This window comes from Rhineura floridana, chromosome 7, assembly GCF_030035675.1.
Source record: "Rhineura floridana isolate rRhiFlo1 chromosome 7, rRhiFlo1.hap2, whole genome shotgun sequence".
Taxonomy (NCBI): Eukaryota; Metazoa; Chordata; class Lepidosauria; order Squamata; family Rhineuridae; genus Rhineura; species Rhineura floridana.
The window spans coordinates 52,420,182-52,438,474 of NC_084486.1; the positions used below are offsets into that span (position 1 = coordinate 52,420,182).

The 18,293-nt window shown below is 42.5% G+C and overlaps 1 protein-coding gene across 6 annotated transcripts in view; it reads right to left on the reverse strand.

Moving 5' to 3' along the window:
• INPP5A (inositol polyphosphate-5-phosphatase A) overlaps window positions 1–18,293 on the reverse strand; it is a 390,659-nt gene that overhangs the window by 4,554 nt on the left and 367,812 nt on the right. For 5 of the 6 annotated variants that reach the window (XM_061635624.1, XM_061635629.1, XM_061635628.1 and 2 more), the window contains one exon: window positions 10,611–10,722. In XM_061635624.1, coding sequence (XP_061491608.1) covers window positions 10,611–10,722 — 112 coding nt within the window. Of the gene's footprint in view, window positions 1–8,396; window positions 8,765–10,610; window positions 10,723–18,293 lie in introns of those variants that run through there. The other variant, XM_061635625.1, reaches the window with a different exon arrangement.

Here is an 18,293-nt window from a genome sequence, read left to right on the forward strand (position 1 = left end):
AGTTTCAAAATGCTGCCATGGTTCTTCCTAAATCTTAAGCAGGAAAGCTCTCTCCATTTATGAGATCTTAATTGCACTGCAAACAACTTCCACTTGCTCAGTCCATATCTGTGATATCTTAGTAATGTAAGAACAGTATCTAGCCAAAGTCCAACACATTTAAGTGCCGGTTATTTCAATGATAGTGACCTATTAATATGATAACCCCTATTAAAAACAACAGGACTTAAAATGCTCAGCTTTGGCTGAATGAGGTCAATTGTCAGAAACACACTATCAAAGGTGCAGTCATTAATACATGATATAAAAGGGAGTATTAACTGATCTGAAGCTGCAAATCAATTACTTCAGGGTTCCCAAATATTTAAAGGAGCACCTCGGCCCATACCAACCTGCCCATAGACTAAGGAAAGCATTCTTAGTGTTCTATCTTTAGAAGAAGTGCCGGCTGAATGGTTTTATTGTGTGTTTCTGTTAGAATTTTTTTAAAATTTTTTAACTTTGTATGCTGCTTAAATTCTTTTTTTAGATGGAGGATGCTTTATAATATTTTAAACAAACAAACCTGCTTTGTTTTCACTAGCCAATTAATTAACCATTTACAATAAATACAACAGAATAAAGGTAGATTTCTCTTTAGCTAGTTAGCTAAGGCTGTAATCTGATGTACCCTTTCCAATGAACTAAAGGCTCATCCAAACGGAGCAGGATAATCCACGTTTTCTATATCCGGTTCGTCATTTGACAGTCCTCACTTTGCCTGTTTGTTCGCTCTTTCCTAATAAAAAAACCCGCCTTTTTTGTGCCCACACACGCAGCGAGAGGACCCGTACTTCTTCTCGCTTTTTCCCAGCTCCGCCCATAACACTCCCCCCATCAGCCAATCGGTCCACAAAAATATGATGTATGCTCCTCTCCCCCTTTGCAACAAAGCACAACAAGGTGCATGCGCTTGAACGTATGAGCGCGAAAGTTTGAATTTCCTGATGGTTTGGTAGTAGTGGCTGTTATGGAGTTCCTTGTCGCTCACCACTCTGGAGCAGCGCCGGCTGGGGTGTGTGTCTCCAGATGCCCTTGACCATCCAGGGGGATTGTGGGCAGTGCAAGGGATCAGCGCTTGTAATCGCCGGGCGAATCCCCTCGTAACCCTTGGGCTCATTCACTGCAGGGTTCAGGCCCGGACCGTTATGCGGCTCGGCGGCAGGAATGCTGCCCCTCAGGGAAGCAAACAGCCCCCCCCATAGGTGGCTGTTCTTGGCTCCGGCAGGGAATGCGGGCAAATAGCCCCGCGAGCTGCTGTGTCGATCTGCGCTGAAGCAACCAGCACAGGCTTTGCGGTGTTCCCTCTGATAAAAGAAACATGCAAACCACTTATATGCCTATAATTCCTGTATTTTTGTTTGTTTGTATTTGCAATATTTTGCAAAACCGACTGTATGCTTTTCTACCTTTAACGTTTCTGGAGATACACATGATTGCAATTCCACTTATTTCTCCAGAACAGCAAGTAACGATGTGTCATGTCTAGGAAGGTAGACCACCAGTCTCTATGGTTGCGGGTGGCTGAGATGCTCTAGCAAACCACTTATATGCCAATAATTCCTGCGGGTTTTTTGCTTGTATTTGCGATATTTCGCAAAAGCGACTGTATGCTTTTCAGCTCAGCTGGGCTGTGGAGAACCTGCAGGCTGTGGTTGAAATTGACAAGACTCAAAGAGAGCAGCCTTGCAGGCACGAAAGCGAAATTGACTAAAGATGGGTGAGTGTCTGTAATCCAAGAGGAAAGCCTCTATTTCTCTTCTTCCCCCCCCCCTCGACTCTGGATGCCTGGAAGCAAAGACCAATACCTTCAAGAAGGGCATTTGATGCGGGGAGTGAGGGGTGGGAGGTGGAGGTTAGGCAAAGATAAATATTTTCTCCCTTGAAAAAGTTTACAAACAACCACAATTGCAGATCTCACCCTGAGCAGCTGCCCAGTTTGCAGGCTGGCTAAAAATTAACCACTGTTGCTGCTTCTGCGCAAATGCGCTTTTTTGCATCTGCGCAGTAGAAGTTGCAGAGGGGGCCCCCAACACCACACCATTGCTCTGATAGGTTCCTTTTTCCCGGGCTTTCCCCGGACATTTGCGCACATGCGCAACAGTGGAAATACGTGATTGGCTGAGAATGAGGGGATATGGGGAACCGCCCAAGAACCGCCCATCAAACGCCCACAGCTGTAAAGTCCGCGGTATTGCATCCGAGCGCCTGACGGTACAGCTGATGATTCCCGGTTTAAAAAAGCAAATTGCATGATTTGCGGTATTGCAGGAGCAGATTTAACAGCGTGAAAATGCGCAAAAGCGCGCGGCGTCATATGGACAACCGAAAAATAATGAAAACACAAAGCGATCATGTCACAGATTTTACAGTCATCTGGATGAGCCCCAAGTGGGATCTCTTACAGCAGGAATGCTGAACCTGTGACCCTCCAGACGTCCAGATGTCATTTCCAGCAGCATGGCCAATGGTTAGGGACGATGGGAGTTGTAGTCCAGCGGCATCTGGAAGGCCACAGGTTATTTCTTTGGGCTGCAAGGATGAAATCATGAACATACTTAGTAGGGATTAAAGCCCTCCCCCCCACTTTCCTGGGAGTAAGCACCACTGAACTTAATGGGACTTACTTCTGAGCAGATATGGACTAGGTCATGCTAACTTCATTTACCACATAATTTTAATTTTACTGAGTAAGAAATTACACTAAGTGCAGTGCAATTTACTAGTTTGAATCAGGGGTATATTCTACACAATGCTTAAATTGACATATTTAGCCCATTTCCAGTCCTGCTTCCAAGTTGAAGCCGCTTGTCAATCTTCAATTTTTAAACTCACATTTTTAAAACCCATTATTAAATACCTTAATCAATTAGGTACACCAATAAAATTATTAATGCTTGCAGGTCTAATCCTATTATCACATTCGGTATCAACCTTGTTTAGATCTAATTAAGGTCTTCTGTTGCACAGAAATGGAAAGACTGAGAAAAGGGAGGGGCTAAAAAAGTTGCTACATGCTGTCTTTTATGGAAAGATATACATTGTTTTCTCTACATCAAACAACCCAATTCTAAGCATAATTTATTTGGAAGTCCTTTTGATTGCAGTAGAGCTGGCTTTCAACCAGATAGCTTAAGAAAGAAGGCAGGAAAAATCAAAATCAATGGGACTTTTGCCATTTACTTAAATGGAATTTTGGATTTCTACATACATGCCCCTTTCAAAAGGCGCACTAACTGAACAATATTGCCCCCACCCTTTGTGAATTATTTCCACTCTGTTCTACTCTGGCACTTTATTCCCTTTATCCTCCCCTCTTCAAACAAATAATGAAATCGACACAGCTTTCACTATTGCATCGACCATCACTGACCGTCTTCTTTGTTTATCTAGCATAATGACCCTGCTAAAGCAATCACTTAGAGAGAGAGAGAGAGAGAGAGAGAGAGAGAGAGAGAGAGAGAGACTGACTTGCAATTTCTCAGGCTGGTTAAACTGCAAGATAATTAAATCTGGAACCCACACCCTTGTCCCCAGATCTTTCATACATACATACACACAACCGCAGCTGTGCTTGCAAATACTCTGCCATCCTCATTTATTTTAGATGAAAAACAGTCAAGCTTCTGTTCATCTGTAATCAGTCAAGTTTGACTGGGCAAGAACTTTATATATAAACAGCTGCATTTGGGACTATAAAGTTAAAACTGAATTATCTTTAATGCAGTAAGAAAACTTAAGGTCATATTTGCTTTCTAACATGATTGTCTTGGAATCTATATCTGTCTACACACACACACACACACACACAAAACCCCTATCCTTCTGCATTGTATGCATGAACACTTTCCAATATTTCAAGCTCATAATGCTACTGCCATCGGAAGTGGGGATACATTCATCAAAAGCGACTTGATAATTTACAAAGGCAGCGTCAAATTGTGGATTTTCAAGTGCATAATCTTTAGACAGATAAACAAATTACAGCAGTGCACGAACAGAAACACGCTCCACTCAGCTGAGCATTCATTATGCCATGCTTTCAGGCAGTTCTGTGACTCTCGAGCAGCGGGCAACCTTTGGTGTGTTAGGGCTCAGCAAGCATAAAATAACATGCTGGGGAGGTAACCGACCATAGCATGATAAATGAGGTTGTGCTAAAGCTGTTTACAGCCCCATGTCTGTACAATCTGTAAGGCCTACTGCATGAAGCCTCGTATCTTGGGCTCTCTGCTGATTTGGGCCTAGGTAGAGGCTCTTGCCTATACAAACAAAGGAGCCCAAATTTGTAGAGCTAAGTTGCTTCTTTTTTTAAATGTTACCTCTACTACTTTTATAAAGTATTTTAAAAACCTAGCAGAGTGCCTTACAATTTTGCTTGCCCCCATAAGTCAACTGGGGATGTAGGTGGTTATTATTCCCATTTTACAGATGGGGAACAGAGGCCAGGAGATGGTGACTTGCCAGTGAGATGTTGTGGCATGACTCCTGTGCTGTTAACAGCTGTCTAGCCATCTTGCAGAAATTTACCAGGTAAAACATCTACCAGATGCACTGAAAAGCTTTATGTTAAATTTCTGCCTGGCCCAGAGTACTGCCAGAAAAACGAGTCCACCCTACTTACCCATCACAACACAATTGGCTGTCAGCTGAGGAAAGAAACTTCATGTTTGCCAGACCCAAGTAGCTCAGTACCATGTGTAGAGTCAGTACCACAGGAGAGTCTCACTACCTTACCTACACATGGCTGCCACATTAGTCCTCAAATATCACATACTGCATCTTGGAGTTCTCAGCAGTTAAATATATGTAGCTACTAGAGTACTGGTGTCTTCAAAATACTGGGCCAAAGGATTATGGGGAACAATCCTAGATATGCTTTCATGCCACTTATGATTTTATTTGCAATACACTTTTTAACTGGCAAAGGGCTTTACAACCTTTATTTTGCTTGGTGTCTCAACAAGAGAGGTCACCGTTGTTCTCACTTTACACGGGGGGAACTGAGGCTGGGAGATAAAGACATCCAAAGCTGCATTGCGAGTGCATGGCACAGGTGGGCTTTGGCTCCAAAGTGTAAATTGTTCTTATTTATTTATTATATTTTTAGGCTGCCATTCAACCAAAGTTTTCAGGTTGGCAACCAAAGAATACAGTAAATACAAAATAAGATCAACAATAAAATAATAGAAATATCCAATTCAGGGTTCAATTACAAAATAGTAGTAGGAATGAATAGGGACTGGCCAACTCCTCTTCAATCCCCAAAGCCCAGAAGGAATAGATAATGTATTTAATGGGTGTTGAAAAGATGTAAATGAGTAGGACAAACCTATCTCTAATGGGACGGAGGGAGTTCCATAATCAGGGTGCCATAACCGAGGAGGCTCTGCTATGAGTTGCTGCAAAGTATGTCATGGTTATAGATGGAACCATCATCAGGATTTTCCTCCAGATCTGAACAAATGGGTTAGCAAGTAATAAAAGAGGTGTTCCCTTACCTGGGTCCTAAATCATAAAGGCTTTTCTACACCAAAGTGAGCACCTTAAATTATGCCCGGTAGTTCAACTTTTTCTACTGGTCCATTAAATTACTTCATTTTAATTAGCTATTCTATTGCATCTCAGCATTTTAGGAGATTGTCTTTGGCATTGTACAGAAATTATGGGGCAAATTGCTGGTGCATTCACAGTAGAACTCACAGGTGTGCAAAGAATATCCTCATTATATTTTGGTTGTAACTACACAACATAAATCAACTTATGCTATATATGGCTGATGAGAGATAATGTGTAATTATAAAGAAACTAAGGCCCGAGCCATGTGTTACCAGAAATAATAGGGGACTGTGCTGGTATAACATGCAGAAAGCAGATTATCCATGTGAGCAGATCTAATTCCCATTTTGCTGCCTGAGGTGAAGGGAAATATGGCATTCCCTTTTCATGTACAGAAGCCAACTGGACTGGCAGCTGAAATCTTAACTCTCCACTGAGGGTAGTAGGCTGGCTTATGAGGTGAAGGGCCAGGCTGTGTGGCAGAAGCAGCTCACTGGGTGGCATAGATCTGGTATGCTAGCTTCCTGGCAGGTGGGTCACTCTTGTTTGCTAGGAAGGACAGGCAAGGCAGCAGGGAGATTGGTGTGGTATATACCTGCTAAATGGCAGCACATGAAGGAACACTGATTTAAAGGACATCAAATCTTTAAGGGAGAAAAGCACTGTAAGGGGGAGATCCCACCAAACAGCACTGTAAGAACTCAACAGCACAGAATGTTGAGTGAGCGACAATGGGGAAAAAATGACGAAGTGGAAGGTGTGTGTGTGGGACAGAATGGAGTAGCTAGAATAGGAGGACAGAGAAACACATATAAAGTGTAGAAAGGACCGGCACTGTCTGGATAGGTCACTTCCTGGTTCACATTGAGAAGGTATTTTAAAATGTCATGGTGGATGGAAGTGTGCGCGCCTGGAGAAATCCAAAAGTTCATTGGGCAACAATGTTTACAGACAGCTAATCTGTTCTGGTCTTCAAGGTTACTGCCGTTTAAGGAAACATAAAAAGGAAGGCTTTCTGTCTACTGTTGACACTCCTGCCCTCACAATTGCCAAAAGGTAGCATCAAAGAGAAGAGTTCCTATGATTCTTATTTAGTGTGAAACATTAAAAAAATGCTACCCATGCACATTTCAGGGCTAATGCAGTTCATTCTCTCTGTTTCTGCTTGCAGTGGGTTGATAGCCCTGCAGTGTACTTCACACTGAATACTGCAGGTCAGGCACTGAGTGGTTTATAACAATCTTGTCGTGCTGTTCATGGGTATTTCTGGTTGGGCTGAAGCTGAGTATAACACCCTTGCGATATTATCCACAGCTTCTGCTTTTATCCACATATTGCAGGATGGACTGAGAGAGTAGTGCACGTCAATCCTGCAGTGTAGTCCACTGTTATACCCCTATTGCAGGTTGAAAGGCTGTGGTGAGAGAGAATATCTTACAGCAGCCCTGCAAAGTAGCCTGTTATTGGAGGCCAGAGGTGATACTCAGGCTGGTTTGGATTCCTAATCAAAAATCCCCCATACTTCTAAGGGCAATCTTCTTAAATTGTCATCTCAGACCTCCTAGGCCAAATCAAGCACTAAGTTTCATGCAGAAGCCTCATGTTTCCCTGACTTGCATACAGACTGGTTCAAATACTTAAACAAAATGTTAAATGAAGTGAGAGCAGGGACTCCCTCCTTTTGATCCTAATTTGTTGTTGTTTTCAACTTCCTCAGTCACAGACTCAGGTAACCAGTAGTGTAGTGGCAAATTCAGAAGTGCACTGTTCCTTCAAAAAGTCACAGCCATGCCCCCCTGTAAGATTATGCAGCCTTCTAAGATCAGAGAATAATCTGACAGGCTTGAATACTGTTTTCTGCTTCTCTGTCCTTTCTCACTGTCAGAGATACTTGTTGAATTACTGTAATTAGTGTCTACACATTGATCTCCTGCTGCGACCAAGCTGCTTGAAGATGTAGATGGGATACTATCATCAGGATTCATTGTTTCTTCTTCTGCAATTAGAGAATTCTTACTCTCTACAATTTGGCTTTTTGAAGTAGGAACTAAGAGGAAGTCATTTCACTCTGATTGGCTCTAATCAGCAGTAAACAACAAGGAAGCATGTTAGAATACTCTTCTCAGTGGCTTACACACTCCCCTTTCATACTGATTGGCTCATAGGATGCTGGAGACATAAGGACCCTCCTGGCCTCCCTAAAAAGTAAGGGGTCTAAGACCCCCTAATACCCTGGATGACTACACCCCTGCACTTAACATACGCACACAAGGGATACAGTGCAAAATTTTGTTGCAAGTCCCTGTTTGTTAAATCTGAATTCTCAAGTGTGAACTGGAAGCTGTGTGCTGCTTTGAAAGCACAGCAACTTGACTTCAGGATATGCCATAGCAGAGTGATCTGAATGATTATGGAGATTTCAGCTCTTGCACCCAGTGTTACCACAGTAGCTCAAATGCTGTGGTTAGGAATACTAGATTGGACAGCCTTAAGTACACTATTGATGAAAGAAACTCCTGGCTTGACGTACAAGTTGACCCCTTTTGGCATGCAGCTAAAAGGGTCTATCCTGTTGGAACTGTCCAATTCTGAATGATGATCAGTAGACAGTGGGAAGAATAGGAAAGCATATTACAGTTGCAGCTTTTGTGCTGCAAACCTGAATGATTTACCATTGCTAAGGTGGAGCATCATGTAAATAGGTTCTCAACTGAGCACGGAGAATCAGGATAAGCCATGGGAGATGCTTGTTGCAGCTTAAGCTCTGATCAAACACTAAGCCCCGGCTCTTCTGATGTTGTTGCAATGTATCTACCATTTAAATAATAGTAAACAACAACAATGGAGGCAGAAGAAAAGGCGCATGATAGCAAATTCCTGTGTAATGAGACAGTGGCAAAATATACAGTTGGTGATTGCTTTGGGAAGGGAATGTCTCTACCAAATTCCTTTCCTTTGGGAAGCAATCCATAGGACAATGACAAGATCAGGTAAGCATAATGGCTTCCCATCCTGTTAGTTAGCTGTTGCATGTAGCTTGGCCAAGTCCCAGGATATGCCTTCATGCATTTACAGCAGGGGTGAGGGGAAACACCCAAAGGAGAATAATGGGAAGACATCTGGGCTGTGTCCATAGCCTTGTCAAATCAGACTCATGAATGGAACACTGAAATAAAGGAAATTAACTCTAATTAATTAAAATGCAGTGCAACCTCATTTATTTGAATAGCCTTGGGGACATTCAAAATGTTTGGATAATATGTGGGAGTGTTATGGACATTGTACTGATGTGAAGTTCTATAAAGCATGAACCATTAATGGATTCAGATAAAGAGACCTGGATAACTCAAGATAAATTAAGAAAACCCTAAATAACAGAGATTTTAAATGTGCGTGTATAGGAGATACACCCTACCCTCTTATATTTGAAAATCATGGGTCACTTTTTCTCTTTCAGAGCACATACAATGTTCACATTCTGTGGTTCTGTCCACATAATTGGGCAGAGAATGACCCCCTAACTAAACATGGTGATTTACCATATGGGCTTTGGCAGATTGGTAACAGGGACCAGACAGTCTGAACATATAAAACCAATTCTGGCCCACTTGCATTGGCTGCCTGTATGTTTCCGAGCTTGATTCAAGGTGCTGGTTTTGACCTATAAAGCCTTATACGGCTTGGGACCACAATACCTGATGGAACACCTCTCCCGATACGAACCCACCCGTACACTACATTCAAGAGACCCTCCTTCGGATGCCTACTTGAAGGGAAGCTCAGAGGATGGCAACAAGGGAGAGGGCCTTCTCAGTGGTGGCCCCCAAATTATGGAATGACCCATATGATGAGGTGCGCCTGGCGCCATCACTGTTATCTTTTCGGCGCCAGGTCAAGACTTTCCACTTCTCCCAGGCATTTTAGCATGTGTTTTAAATTGTGTTTTAAATTGTTTTTAAAAGATGTGTTTTTAAATCTGTATATTTGTTTTAATGTTTTTAGTTACTGTAAACTGCCCAGAGAGCTTCGGCTATGGGGCGGTATATAAGTACAATAAATAAATAAATAAACCCTTGTATAAGGAGCAAAATGTTTAGCAAGCAACTAACAACACAATGGGAGTGACTTTTGTAAGCTATCTTTAAAGGTTCTAGATGAAGCATATGAGTTAAGTCCCAAGTATGATGAGTACTTCAATATTTGATAATCATTGAATTTTACTAAGGATGACTGAGAATAAACAAAACAAAGGGTTGTATTGAATGCTGCTATTCCACTCACACAGCAGACTTCTGCTTGTGCAATGGAGTGTTCTCTTCCTCTTTAGCCTCCATACACTCTCAAAATGTGCTCCTGAAGGTTGAGGGGCACACAGGGAGAGGGGAGGAAGGGCCAGTCCTGTTCCGCAAGCCAAACTCCGCACTGGATACAACCCATAGAAAATGTGGTATATGTAACTGTACTAAAAAGCAGGCTTTTATGTATTCTTTAATAGCCTGCCTAATCTAAAATAGCTCTAGTCTCACTACTAAAAGTTCTAGCTCTCAGAAATCCCTAAATCTGAAACAAACAAACACACAATGCCCCAAATCATAAATACTTTTACAAATGCATTGGCATAAATTAATGTATTTTTCATAATTTATTCCCGTTGCAAAATTTGAAGTATTAGCATGAAGTAAGCCAGGAGATGGAAAAGGACATCAGGGGCATGGGAAGAGGCAATGTTTATGTGGATGACTAACTGGAACAGGAAGTAATTATCAGTATCTCTCATGATAAAGGCCTTGAATGAACTACACATCTCTTGATTATTGAGCTGCAAATTATGTATATCTTACATTGTATTATTTGTTTATGGCAGTGAGTCCTATGACACCCATTTGTTTCTTAGTCTCTCATACGAACTATGAGGACTAGAAACTTGCTTTTAAAAATGAAACCAAATGCTATCAGGTTTTAGATTTGCTAGCAGGTTTAAGGCATCGCTCAATAGTCCAGACAATTCTTACCTTTAGAATCAGCTCTTTGGCAGAATGTGACATAAGGATCCTGTCACACCAAGCTGGACATCTAGTGTTCATATACTGCATTCCCTGGCTACAATCTTCACTGTATGGATAGCTGGGGGTGGGGGAGGAAAAAGCAAATGCAACACCTGTTAGCAAGCAGAGAGCAAGCAGAGTACTGCCAAGTTTTTGTAAGGCAAATTTATTGATTATCAATCTAGTACAGGCATTTAAAAAACAGAAGAAATGCAGTTGCTGTAATTCTTTCCATGCTCACTTCTAATTTCTTGCATTTTTGGAGATCTTTCAAAAATGTTTAAATGCCCCTATTCTAATTTCAACAGCAGCTAATATTCTGAATTCCTAAGGATAAGGATCCAAATGTCCACTGAGCTGCAGATTGTGTGTGTGTGTGTGTGTCTATATGTATCACAAACACAAAGAGGGCATTTCATGGGGTGTGTGTGAAGGGGCTGTCTTCCATGCAGAGTAGACTATAGCTAGAATGGGGCCATTGGAAGCATGCAGTCTCATTTCCTTTCCTTGCAGCATTGGTGACCCCACTTCTACAGAAGGAGATAGACATACAGTTGAGAGAAGGAGCTAATGTGTGGGCGTGGGACCAGGGAGTTGGAGGTGGGAGAGAGAGTGAGTGCATATGGACAAGGAAACAGGCACATATCACCTGTAGCCATGGGCACCATAATATCCAGATCCTCAATTTTTTTTAAAAATAGTATGTTTCTAGCATTTATAAAACTTCAGTTACAAGTTAAAATGTACATGCACTATTTTCATTTTGTGTGTGTGAGAAACCAGTCTGCTCCCCCGTCAATGTTTTAAATTAACCCTGCCCCCAGAAAATTCCTGCAGATGCTGATGCTTGCTATGGAGGCAATGGTTCCTCATCCACTGCACAGACAGGTTGCCATTGCCTACTGCTCACTTAGTTGTCCGAGTGGCAATGGTGGCTATGAGCAGCTGCCACCCCCACTCAGAATGTGAGGACATAGGGCAGAGGCTGCTCCCTGCTAACTCATTCCACACTGTGCAGGTGAGAGATTAGCGGCCACAAGGAGAAGAAGGAGGAGCTGCTAGTAGCCCTCTGCCTCCTCTGTGGTGGGTGGGAAGGACAAACTGTTGTTGCTCGCAGGCAGCGGTGCAGTATACTTCTGAATACCAGCTGCTGGGGAGCATAACAAGAGAAAGTGCTCAGGTCCTGCTTGTGGGCTTCCCATAGGCATCTGGTTGGCTACTATGAATAAGGATGCTGGGCTTTTGGTTCTTTGTTCTTATACTGAGGACACCAAAGGAGCCCAATCCCTCCCAGCTACAAGAGACAGGGAATGCAATGGTGGCTGCTTGCCCCTCTATATCTGTAGTGGTGGGTCAGGGGTGGTGGCAACAGGATGTCCTGGGCATTTGGACCTCAGTGGCTGCACAAGAATGTTGACGTTGCTCTCCTGACTCTGAGGGAAGCAGAGGCTGTGCTCTCGTAGGAGGCAGCAGAATGGGGGCAATCACCTTTCCAAGCCACAGCCAAGCTGCTCCGTTCCCTCTGTCCTTTCAGAAGAGGGCAGGGGAGCTACTGCGGCAACAGGGGGAAGGAAGGCTAATGTGGCCGTGCATTAGCAAGGAAGCACTGAAACAGGCAGTTCTTAAATTTCCTTGCCTTTGCTGAACTCTTCCAGGAGGAAAAGTTATAAATGCTCCCCAGACGTAACAGGCCAGTTTGTAGCTCACCAATTCCTTCCTGCCCACCCAAACTCTAAGGTGGCAGGGTGGTGGTAGGGAAGGCTTTTTCTCAGCCTGAGGGCTGCATCCCCCCGCCCCCAGATAGACAATCTTCTAAGGGCGACATGCCAGAGGTGGAACAAAGCTCAAAAGTGTTTGTCCAAAGAAGTTCCTTGCTCACTGCTGCCTTGGATTCCAAACTGGAAGAAAGGTGGCATATAAATGTAAGAAAAAAATAATACCCCTTCACTCTCTCACCAGAGGCACACTTGTGGTCCTGCCCCGGTGCCTGCAAAGCCTATAAGGCTCCTTGGTCATGAGGGAGTGAGAGTTGTTACCTCCCACCCTTGAAAAATACATAAAGCTGAAGGAAGAAGTAGGAAGAGTTATGTTCTTTCCCATTTCCTCTTTCAACTGTGTCCTTTTCATGGCTCAGATTAATTCTACAGAATCTAGATTTCACCTTGGTCACTTGAATCTGGGTAAGCAAAGTGTGTGTGCATGTGTCAGGGTTTGAAACACTTAAAAATGACCAATTAGCTCAGTTAATTAAAAAAACCATTCTAAAGAGACACTTCAAAAGTTATGCAGCCTGATTTGCTACCAAGTGCAGAAATGTTTCCTGATGAACATACCTGTATTATAAAAATGTTAGTTGCATTCACACTTTACATTCTTAGACATCCACTTAAAACATAAGTATCCACACAACTTGGTCCTAACACTACACATGCTTGAATAGTTTGGCATCAAATGATCTACCAAGTAATGAAAAAAAGTAACTGATTTACTCTCTAGATTGCATATATCTGATTCAATAGTCACAGGATTCTAACTTTAGGAAGCAAGTCAGGCTAACAGAGTAGTTACAGTGCCTTGCAAAAGTAACCAGCCCCCTGACCAATGCTCTCATATTACTCATTGGTACGTTGTAATTTCGTTCTGTATGATATTTTATTTTGAAACACCGAAACTCAAAATCAATTATTGTAAGGTGATATTGGTTTTATGTTGGAAAATGTTGGTAAGAAACATAAAAAAATGAAAACTGGCCTGTATGGGAGGGTGGCGAGAAAGAAGCTGTTACTCAAAAAGTACCATCTGAAAGCAGACGTTTGCAAGAAAGCATGAGAGTGCCCCAGCTGTGATGTTGGAAAAGGATTTGCGGTCAGATGAGACCAAGATAGAGTTTTTTGGCCAAAACTCAAAAAGTGTTATGTGTGGCACAAATCTAACACTGCCCATGCCTCAAGACACACCATCCCTACAGTGGTGGCAGCATCATGCTGTGGGAATGCTTCTCATCAGCAGGGACTGGGCATCTTGTTAAAACTGAAGGAAGAATGGATGGAGCAAAATACAGGGAAATACTGCAAGAGAACCGCCAGCAGTCCACTAAAAAACTGAAGCTTGGGAGGAAATTCACTTTTCAGCAGGACAATGGTCTCAAGCACAAGGCCAAAGCAAGATTGGAGTGGCTCAAGAACAAAAAGGTGAATGTCTTACAGTGGCCCAATCAAAGTCCTGATCTCAATCCCATTGACAATGTGCGGCGCTCTTTGAAAATTGTGCACCACAAGTGACCTGAACAACCTGGAGCGAATCTGCCAAGAAGAATAGGCCAAAATCCCTCTGACACTGTGTGCAAAGCTGGGTATATACCTTCCTCAAAAGACGTAAAGCTGTTATTATTTATTTATTTATTTATTACATTTATACCCCACCTTTCTTTTCATGATAGAAACCCAAGGCGGCTTACATATGGTTCCCAGGCAGTCTCCCATCGCAGCGAAAGGCGGCTCTACCAAATATTAATGTGTGGGAGTTGAATACTTATGCAAGCAACAGTTTTCATTTTTTTAATGTTTCTTACAAACATTTCCCAACATAAAACAAATGTCACCTTACAATAATTGATTTTGAGTTTCAGTGTTTCAAAATAAAATATACAGAATGAAATTACAATGTACCATTTGTAATTCAGTTCTATGACAGCATTGGTCAGGGGGTCAGTACTTTTGCAAGGCACTGTTATTATACAGCCATGAGAGTGGCCAGCATGGATTTTTCACATTCTGCAAGGTTTAAATTGAAAATTTCCCCCATGCCATTCTGATGCTTCCCATAAGCTCATTTCAAAACAAAACCTTACAAAACTTTCAGTCCTGAACTCAGAAATGCTTGCTTAACAACCCTCTAAATTTTCATGGTGATATACAAAACAGTCAAAGAGAATTGACAGTTCAAAGCGTAAAAAGAGAGAGAAAAAACCCCAGACCCCTCTTGGACTTTTTTCTGTCAGTGTTCTCATAATTTGCTGAAATTAATTAAAAATCAGCCATGTTCACAGAGTACCTGTAATCCTATTACTGACCTTGCCCCATACTCTGACCTTCATCTTCTGCAGTTTAAAAGTTAAAAAAATTGTAATTAATTTAAAATTATTAGCATTGGAGTCAATGGTAAGCCGGGACATGCTCAGTAGGCACCAGCTGTCAGGGTTCTAAAAGCCAGGCTCACAGCTACTTGGCTTGCCTAATCATGGGGCCACACCCACACCAGACCTTTATTTCACTTTAGACTGGCATGGCTTCCCCCAAAGAATCCTGGGAAATGTAGTTTGTGAAGGGTGCTGAGAGGAGACTCCTATTTCCCTGACAGAGCTCCAGTGGCCAGGGTGGTTTAACAGTCAGCTGCTCTGACTGAAGCTCTGTGAGGGGGACAGGGCATCTCCTAGGAACTCTCAGCACCCTTCACTAACCTACACTTCCCAGAATTCTTTGAGAGAAGCCATGACTGTCTAAAGTGGAATAAAGGTCTGGTGTGGGTGTGGCCAGTGATTGCTTTGGTTTAAATTTGGGTGGGAGGCCTGATGTAGAATAAAAAGGTGGGGGAAAAGCTGAAAGACAATGATACTGCTCACAATGTTTTCCTTTTGGTAAGAAAAAGGGCTTCTCATCTGCCCAGTGCCCACCCACCCAATCTCCTCCCATCCCCTTCTTCCCTCCTCCTCCCCTCCCCGCCCCTCCCCTAGGTCAGTTTCACTATCCTAAGCATGATTGCACAGGAGTAAATCTCACTGAACTAAAAAACCATACAAATGATCGAACCTGCCCTCCCCCTTCCTTTGCCCCTTCCTCCCCCTCCCCTCCCCGCTCCTCCTCCTTCCCCTCCTCTCTCCCCTTCCTCCTTCCCTCTCCTCTCCCTTCCCCCTCCCCCTCCCCCATGGTCAGTTTTACCCATCCTAACCATTGCATGGGAGTAAATCCCATTGAACTCAATAAGCATGCAAATGATCAGACCTGCCTTTCTCCTCCGTCCCCTCTCCTCTCCCATTCTCTTCCCTTCCTCCTTTCCTGCCCACTCCTGCCCTCCCTCCCTCTTCTCCTCCCTTCCTCCTTTCCTGCCCTCCGTCCCTCTTCTCCACCCCCCCTCCCTGTCAGTTTTATCTATCCTAAGCGTGATTGCACAGGAGTAAATCCCACTGAACTCAATAAACATGCAAATGATCAAACTCGCCCTCCTCCTCCCCCTCCTGCCTACTCCCATCCCCCTCCTCTCCTCTGCCCTTCCTCCCCTCCCCTCCCCTCCCCCACCCCTGTGGTTCTTTTCACCTATCTTAAGGATGATTGCAGGGAAGTAAATCTCACTGAACTCAATAAGCAAGCAAATGATCAATCCATTCTATTGCAGCTTAAGAACGTACCTATAGCCCACAGATATTTCTAGCAAACTTTAAAAACCAGGGAAATTGGGCAGCTATAGTGAATGCACCAGGCAAACAGCAGACCTGACCTCCTCTCTGAGATATTGTACTGCTCTACAAATTTGTCAAAATGCAAACACAATTTGGGTTGGTCTTTCACAGTCCAATCCACTTCCTGTGTAACTTGCAAGAATTTGGTTAGCATGTGCCTCTGAGCGTATGGCGAGTAGTAGCAACACCTGCAATCAGCCCAACTAACAGAAACAAGACGTGTGCTGTGCTGATCTTGTTTTAGCAGGGAGGAAGCAACAATAGTAAGAGTTTAGTTCAGATAGCCACTTTAAATATTTTTGATTTACTTTACAATTTTAATGAAGTTTCGTATAGTAAATCATACTATTCAATATATATTAAATATAGTAAATCTTTTGCTTTCGTTTCTGTGAATATGTGAAGTACAGCAGCACTTTGCAACACTAAAAAAAACCTCCAAAAACAATTGTGGAATAATGGCACTGACCGTTCTGCAGAATAGTTTCCAATGGACTTGGGAGTGTCTCAGTTTGCACAAGATAAAACAGTGGGAGGTGAAATACTGTATATTCTAACAAAATTCTAGGTGTGCTCTTTCTAATTGACAATGCCCACCTTTCCTTAAATGGTTTAAGCATAGCAGGCTGAAAACATGCATCTTGGGCAGGCCAAGTTTGTTTTTTCCAACAGCTAGTCATTGCTTAAGTGGCAACATATTGTAATCAGTCTGATTTTACATCAAACTGCAGTTTCAGATTGAATTGTTAATGCACCCAAAACAGAAACAGAACATAACCTCCAGTTTAAAACACAAAAGACTGTCTTCACCATCATATGACATTGACCAACAAAAAGGCTTTGAAATTAATCAAAACAGATTGACACAGATTTCTAGGATGAGTAATGAGAAAAATATAATTTTCTAGGTTAGATTCTTTGTAGAAACAGGAGTAACACAAGAAAGAAGTAAGAACACCAACAACAAACATACAAAAATGTAATTCTCCATCTTTGGAGATGGCAGGTGTTGCCACCACTCACCATATGCTCAGAGGCACATGTTACCAAATTCTTTGAAGTTACACAGGAAGTAGATTGGACTGTGAAAGACCAACCCAAATGGTGTTTGCATTTTGACAAATTTGTAGGGCAGTACAATATCTCAGAGAGGAGGTCAGGTCTCCAGCTTTTCTGGTGCATTCACTATAGCTGCCCAATTTCCCTGGTTTTTAAAGTTTGATAGAAATATCTGTTGGCTATAGGTATGTTCTTAAACCACAAGGGGTTTTGCCTATTAGTGAATAATCAATGAAATCAAAGACAAAGTTCCAGTTTTGATGGGGCTTTAATGTACAGAGTTCACAGAATAATGATTAATCTAATTCGGTTGGAATGTTTGAGCACAATTTCTGCCTAGATAAATGCGAGTGGCAACTGGACAGACTTCAGGTAACCATTCCATATTATTTTTTTCCCGACGGCCAAATTATATATTATGTGCCAGTCCATGTTATGGTAGCCTGGTGACCTGTTTTCTGTTTGAAGAGTTGATTCAGGAGGTGATGACTGAGAACAGAGAAGTGTAATATGAAGGGGAGGGGAGGTGCTTAATCCTTTCCCACCTTATGTTTCCCAGCTCCAATTGCCATCCTCCCAATTTATTTTAGAATAAATTAAAATAAACAACAACAACCACCCCTCTAAACGGTGTACATAAAACAATACAAAGCAAATATTAATAATACTTTGATAAAATAAGCAACTATTAAAAGTAAATACATATAACTAAATGTATGGGTCTGAATAGACTTACTGAAATAAAGTTTTTAGCAGACATCTAAACCAATATAGTGACAATCCCTGCGTATTGTTAATAGGCAGGGAGTTCCAAAATATAGATGCTGCCATCCTGAAAGCCTGACTCTTAACAGTTTCAAATGCTCACTTGAAACATCATGGTGGTTGTGGTGATGAGTGTCACACATGGTGGCCTGTTGTGGGGAAGCTGCAGAATGGGAAACTGTCTGTTGCTGTTTGCCCTCTTTCAAATGAGCAAGGGGAAAAAAGGGGGGGCACTGGTGTAGTTTGGCCTGGATTTCTCCCAGACAGCTCTAGTAACCCACTCTGTGATTGTATGAAAGAGCACCAACCATCAGGTCTCACAAGGTGCATTTGCAACATCTTTTGTAAGCTGTCTAGGACTACTTTCATGT